At 46.3% G+C, this 7,383-nt stretch overlaps 1 protein-coding gene across 1 annotated transcript in view; it reads right to left on the reverse strand.

Annotated features, from left to right (window-relative positions):
- Window positions 1-903: 903 nt before the first annotated feature.
- LOC130489781 (signal transducer and activator of transcription 5B) overlaps window positions 904-7,383 on the reverse strand; it is a 68,916-nt gene continuing 62,436 nt past the window's right edge. The window contains exons 15-17 of the mRNA XM_056863570.1: window positions 3,728-3,779; window positions 1,929-2,036; window positions 904-1,087 (exon numbers count right to left, since the gene is read on the reverse strand). Coding sequence (XP_056719548.1) covers window positions 961-1,087; window positions 1,929-2,036; window positions 3,728-3,779 — 287 coding nt within the window. The 3' untranslated portion in view covers window positions 904-960. The remainder of the gene's footprint in view (window positions 1,088-1,928; window positions 2,037-3,727; window positions 3,780-7,383) is intronic.

A 7,383-nucleotide genomic window follows, 5' to 3' on the forward strand; every position in this document is an offset into this window, starting at 1 on the left:
CCTCCGCCCCACTTAAGAGAACCATTATTTCTGATTGTAGTTTTGCACTTGGCTTTCAAATTGTATGTGTGTGTTGTGGTTTTTTTTGAAAGAGAGACAAGAAAGGGAAAAACACACCCCATTCTCAATTTGTCGAACTCGGGTTACCTAGGGAGCGAAACGTTGGATACAACGAAAGCCAGAGGTGCCAGTGGCAGGAGTTAAGAGGCAAGCAGTTATTTTGCGACAAGGCAAAGAAAGAGAGAATTGGGGGGGGGGGACGACAAAAGGCAACTTTGGGGGCCCTGCCAGTTCAGAGGATCCTGGGGTGACCAGGCGTGCATGTCTAAAAGGTCCAGCTAGAAGCAGGTCTCCCACAGAGGGAGCGACTTTCGCACACGCCACACAAGCGCTTGCGGGCAGGAAACACAAGCTGTATGTGGGCAACACACCCCGTTTATCCTGGGCGCAGCTGAGGGCAAAAAAGAAACATCAGACACAGGGGGGGAAAAGTTTACCACGCACACACAAAAAAAGATATTGCAAATAAAGACTACATCTCCTGCACAGCTGTGCCCACTCCCCACTCCCAAAGGCTTCTGGGCAAAGTATGGCAGTGTGTTGAAATTCTAGGCATAGGAGGGGAGGGAATGATCCTCAACACAAACGTACGTCAAAAAACAGTAGCTCGGCGGTAGCTTGTGGTGCGCTGAAGCAGGAGGGCCTGAGGGGAAGGCCTCTCAGAAGAGCAGATGGGAAAACCAAGCAATACACTTCACTGCTTTTTGTACACGGGCGGGTGGAGAGACGACACCCACCCGCCCTTCGGACGCCCCCTCGGACAGAGCAGGGCGAGCCTGCATCCCTATGGGGCGAGGTAACGCTTCCCCCCCTGCCGCTGCGCTCCCAGTCGGAAGTGCCCCCGCCCCACCCCGTGTTTCACAGTCTCCGTATGGTCTCTCCAGGGGAGGAGGGGAGGGGTCATGACTGTGCATGTGAGATCCACTGGCTGTCCATGGGGCGCCTCAGGAGTTCCTCCACATGCCGCGCCACGTCCATCGAGTCCTCTAGATCGCACTCCCCTTCGGTATCCAGTATGGGGTCAAAGCTGGAGAGAGAGGCAAAGGCAAGGAATGAATCAGTTGGTCTGCAGTGTGGGGAAGGGGGGGACAACCCCCCTTCTCCTCTAGCAAAACCAGGACCACTGTTTGCGAACTAGGTTTGCCAGCCTGCAGGTGGTGATGCAAATAAAACAGTAGTAGGCAAAATTGAATGAGGCAATAGGCAATGGATAGCAGGCAGCAAAACAGCCAAGGCTGTAACTATATTACTCTACTGTTTACAGTAGAGTGAGTTATTGGCATAACTAACCTGCAGGTGGTGGCTGGAGATCTCCTGCTATTACAGCTGATCTCCAGCCGATAGAGGTCAATTCCCCTGGAGGAAATGGCCGCTTTGGCAATCGGACTCTATGGCATTGAAGTCCCTCCCCCAAACCTCCCACCGGTGGCAAACAGGGACCTGGCCAACCCTATTGTGAATGGGCCACGGCACTCTTGACAAGTTGTCTGCCCCGTGCATGGTTTGCCGGGTTGGTGGGAGGAAGCTATAACAGCTCAGCTTTCCCAACCTAAGCTAAAATGGGATTATACCATGCTTTAACAAATGATCTGCGTTTTCTCAAGCAACTCTTTGCCCTATGAACTCTTAGGTCATTTAAGGAACCAGGTGGCTAGAAATCTGACAGCTCCCAGTTCAAATCCAGGGAGCTAAAGGTGAGAGAGTTGGGAAGGAATACAAGCTTAATAACAGGTATGTTTGAGAACAGGAAAGACGAAGCCACTGGAATATGAGTGTGGGAGAGACCAAGTTCAATCCCCTCTCAATTATAAAGCCTGACCCACTGCAATAGCCAAGGAAGAGGGCCAAGCAGACCCTCCCTTACTTACTTCTGCGGATATAAGTTGTAGTGGGAGGAGGAGCCGACAGCTGGGGATGGTGCTTGTTCCATGTAAGTCGGCCCTCCGCCTGAGGAGTCCCCGGAAGGGGGCAGAAATCTGCAACAGAGAGGCACAGCAGAAGGGTTAGGGTCTTGCATCTTCTCAGCTCGACCTTCCACTTGACCCCCAGGACCCCTTGTCTACTCAAGGGGCACTGTATGTAAGAAAGTGGGGACAGATCTCCACGTCAGCCATCCTTCGACCTTCCTCCAAGCTCAGGTTATCTCAGCAAACCCTTTGATCTTCCTCAACAGCAACAGCCCGTTTGTTCCAATCAGCTTAGAGAGCCAGTGTGGTGTAGTGGTTAAGAGCGGTGGTTTGGAGCGGTGGACTCTGATCTGGAGAACTGGGTTTGATTCTCCACTTCTCCACATGAGCAGCGGAGGCTAACCTGGAGAACTGGACTTGTTTCCCCTCTCCTACACATGAAGCCAGGTAGGTGACCTTGGGCTCGTCACAGCTCTCTCAGCCTCACCTACCTCACAGGGTGTCTGTTGTGGGGAGGGGAAGGTGACTGTAAGCCTGAGTCTTCCTTAAGTGGTGGAGAAAGTCAGCATATAAAAACCCACTCTTCTTCTTCTTCTTCTTATACACCCCTCCCCACAAGGTTCTCGTGGGCTTTCCAGGCAGCTGTGTGATGATTCCGGACTAAGGATGCCAGCCTCCAGGTGGGGCCTGGGGATCCCCCCAGAACTACAAGTCATCTCCAGACTATAGAGATCAGTTCCCCTGGAGAAAATGGATGCTTTGTAGGGTGGACTGTATGGCACTGTACCCCACTGAGGTCCCTGTCCTCCTCAGGCTCCATCCCCAAATCTCCAGGAGTTTCCCAACATGGATCTGGCAACCCTACCCCCCATCCCCCACCAGTGGCCAGGGGAGAACTGGCAACCCTATTCCAGACTGATTTCCTGTCTTCATGTGTCTCAGGGAGCCTCTGTTTCCAACCCCTGCTTTTGCAGCATCCCTTCTGGCTATATCTGAAGCTGCCAAACTCTCCCCTCCTCCCCGCAATAATATGGAGCAGAAAGGAAAGAAATCAAGACAAATGCAGTGGGGGAAGCCAGTGTGGTGTAATGGTTAAGAGTGGTGGTTAGGAGCGGTGGTCTCTAATCTGGAGAACCGGGTTTGATTCCCCACTCCTCCACATGAGCGGCGGAGGCTAATCTGGTGAATTGGGTTGCTTTCCCCACTCCTACACACAAAGCCAGCTGGGTGACCTTGGGCCAGTCACAGCTCTCTTAGAGCTCTCTCAGCCCCACCTACCTCTACAGGGTGTCTATTGTGGGGAGGTGAAAGGAAGGTGATTGTAAGCTGGTTTGATTCTTCCTTCAGTGGTAGAGAAAGTAGGCATATAAAAACCAACACTACTTCTTCTCCTCCTCTCTGGTCATCGAAGCCACAACCTCTTAACCCTAGTAAAGCCCGCCTCTGCTCATGCCATCCCTTCTCTCTGAGGGTCGAAGCTGACAATATACAGACTCAAATCCCTTCAGATTGCTTCGAGTTTTTAAAACTGTGAATCCTAATGTAGATTCCTGAGGCTCAACCCCAGCTCAGCTTCCCTGCCATGGCTGGCTCTGTTCCTCAGGGTGGGAGGTAGAACAAATGACTGATCTGAAAAGGTGGAACTCTTGAAGGAAACGCTGGGAAAGACAGCAGCCCACATGATAAAACATCTTCCCTGCCCCAACCATCACTAATAACTCCCTCCCTCTGAACTCTGACCCCCCTGCCACAATACTCACTCTGGCACAACTTGCTTGATTTGTGGCTTCACATATCCATCCACGGCTTTTGCTGCAAGCAGAGAGACAGGGAAAAAAACGCTTTAAGACTTATCATATAGGGCTAGGCGAGCTCTTTGTTACACCAGATTCACAGGTACCTTCGAAGAAGCAGAGGAGTCTGCTTCTCTTACAGTGCAATCCTAAGGAAAGCTACTCCAGTCTAAGCCCACTGGAATGAATGGGCTTAGACCGGAGTAACTCTCCTTAGGATTGCACTGTTAGCCTGTGTACAGGTATATTAATCCTGAGTAGTGAGTCCATCATGGATCCACACTCATCCCCTTCATGCACAGGCATGCAAACTGAACCGAGCCCAGGATAAACAAATCCTTTCAGTTTTCTACACAAATCCACTACGCACAACTGTGTTGGCTGATCCTTGTGGCAATCATGAAGCCACTCCCCTCTACTCAGAACAATGTTTTAAGTTTACAACAACAACAACAAAAATACATCTCCCCAAAAAATTGAAACGAGGCGCCTAAAAAATCTTAACTGGATACACTTCTTAGGCACCTGGGGAATTTTTTTTTAAGCCAAAAGCCTGGCAAAAGTATGTGAAGGAGATATGAAAATAGGTGCAGGGGTCTCAGATGGCAGGAGAAGCAGATTCATCCTTCGGCGCAAAGTTGACACCTGCTCCTGGATGATGGGACACGTCTATGTTCCATTATTTTGGTCATACTTAGTCAAGTCAAGTCAAGTGAGTTTATTTGTATAGCCACAAAGTATCCTAAAACATGTACAAAATTCTAAGAAAACTGATTAAAATTAGTTACAGGATAAAAAGTAAAACAATAGTTATTACACAATCACAAATATATAATCATACAATAAAGGGGGGGGATCCATTAAAACTAAAAGCGCGCTCACTTGCTAGGCCTAAACAGTTTCCTTCTTTGTGGCCTCGAGGGCTCTCATCTTCTTAGCAGCCAGGGCAAATTGAGACATTCTATAAGTCACGTGTGAATCAGAGACTGATAGTGGAAAAATCCTTTTTTTCGGTTTCAGAACAGAAGTTTATGCCTTTCAAAATCCTATCCAGAAATTTAGCTCTGGGCTCCCTATACAATGGGCATGTGTGTGTTACGTGCCATCAAGTCGCTTCCGACTCATGGCGACCCTATGAATGAAAGTCCTCCAAAATGTCCTATCTTTGACAATGGGCATAATAAGCCATAATGAGATATGTCCTCCAGTGACGGGATTCTACAGATATGTATATGTTGTTCCTTTGGCATTTGACTATACTGACCTAATGAAAAGGCCGAAGGCGTGGTCTGAAATCCTAAGGCAGTAAAGGCCACTCTGAGCCTCTGAACTGTGAGGTTAACTAGCCATACGTAGTCATTCCATTGCTGTTCTCATTTAAAGTGGAGATGAGATTAATCCCCATCTGAACTGTTCCCAGCTGGTTTTATCCTACTCATTTCAAAGCTTTTCTCTTCGATGGCAATTTGTCTATTTATACTAGGAAAATAAAATGAAACAAACCAATTCTGACCTATTACATGCACGTCCCCTCCTGTTGTTTAAATGCTCTGATGCTGTTAATACATTCTGAAAGAAACGTGGCATTTACGGCAGTATGACTAAGACAATGCAAACTCCAGTGACGATGGAGTGACGTGTCAATGTAACAGCTGCCTAGGCTCCTCTCTTGGAGGTCTGCAGACTTCAAAATGCACTTAGATATATGATCACGGCAGTGAGAGTGGTGCTGGGTACAAAGTGGAAGACAGAAGACTGTCCGGATGTAGAAGAATAGAAGGATAAATTAGCAGAGTATGCAGAGGGCAAGGCTGACAAACCAATTGAATAAAAGACCCAGTGAAGACTTCCAAAAGAATTGGAATTATTCTTATGTTTCATAAAATGCTGTATAATTATGATTGGATTTAATCTTATTCTAGAGAAGTAGCACTAATGTTAAAAATTAGTAGAATATGAAGTGAAGGCAAGTATTATTGAGTTACTGTTAATCTATTAACAATATAGAGAATGAACGAGCAAGGATTTATTGTTAAGAGGCTAGAAACTTGGCATAATATAGTTTACAAGTAGGATAGAAAATTATTGTAATTTTGGACTTCCTGCTGGGGCAGCTGGGCTGAGCGCCATGTTTCCTGGACTCTCCAGGAAAAATCCAAGAAATGTTCAAATTGGGGTGCTAAACAGCACCTCAACCCGGTCCTAAACAGTGGACTTGGGAAGCAGGAATTCCCTGCAGCCACTTATGCGGTTTGACCTCCAGAACTCTCTGAGGGAGGCTTCTAAGCCCCTCGGAAGTTTTGATGCCGGTCTTGCGGGCAGAGGGAAAGTCATCGTCGGAACATTTCATGGGTAATCAAGGTTCAGTCCTCCCCCTTCAATCACCATCTAAGAAAATTATCATCACCGTAACCTTATCATCCAACATCTGAGTAAGTTGCAAGAATTCTTTTGTCTTTACCTTGAAATTGAAGCTCTGGAAGATCGTAACAATCATCAATGCAATCTGCATCTCTGTCCAGAATATAAGTGACTTTGTTTGTTTAAAAAGACTATAGTTGAACGGCAGGAGCCTTATCTATTCAATCTCCACTTTGGCATAACAAACGGGACGACTGACAGACACTCTAGCTACCAATTAGAAGCCGAGGTGTTAAAAGGGGTGGGAGCGAATGGGCTAAATTCCTCTGGAGATGACGTCTTTCCGATTCATCAAAGAAAACCATCGAGACTGAAAGGGAAAGATCATACAGGAAAATCGCAGGGCTTGAAGTGTGTCTTTATTGTGCAACACGCAATATACTCCTACTACTGGAAAACAAGACAGCCGAAGGTCCGCGATTTAAATAATGCCCAGCTCACCCCCTTCTTTTACAATCGAGCAGAGTGTCAATAAAACTTGATGGCCTTTTACAACAACACTAATTGTTTTACAGCGGAGAGAAGAATTTGCAGCCATTTAATCCCGGGACCTGTATAATTGATGAATAGAACCACTACAAGGTCTTGGACCCTGCCAACATATTTAAAACAGCACTTCTTGGTATTGGTGAATTGTTAGAACTATTTTCAGAAATAAACATGGGAAAGGCCGACGAGAAAATACAGGAAATGTTAACAAAACACATGGATGCCTTTACTAAACAATATGAGCAACAATCTCAACGTCTGGCTCAGCTAACCAACATATTGACTAGTCTAACTCAAACTACCAACCAGACTAGTCAGAAATTGGACATTTTGGCAAGCGAAATTACAAATATGAAATCTCAAATATCTACAATGAAAACTGACATGGGAAAAATGGATACTTCAATTAAAAAGGCAATTGAAGAACAGAAAGATATTAAAAATAAACAGATACTTCAAGGTAATCAAATTCAAGCTATACATTTCCAACAAGAAAATGTTTTAGACCAACTGGCTACTATGGAGTTAAAATTAAGACAATCGAACGTACGTCTTCGCAATTTTCCAGAAGCAATGGGATGTACCAGAATAACTATCATAAAATCATTGGCTGACCTGATTCGTATAAGTGAACAAGATCTGGATTATGCAATAAACAAAGTATATAGAATTCCTTTACCCACCAGTTTGGAGAGGACAAAGGCAAGAGATAT

This window comes from Euleptes europaea, chromosome 18, assembly GCF_029931775.1.
Source record: "Euleptes europaea isolate rEulEur1 chromosome 18, rEulEur1.hap1, whole genome shotgun sequence".
Lineage (NCBI taxonomy): Eukaryota > Metazoa > Chordata > Lepidosauria > Squamata > Sphaerodactylidae > Euleptes > Euleptes europaea.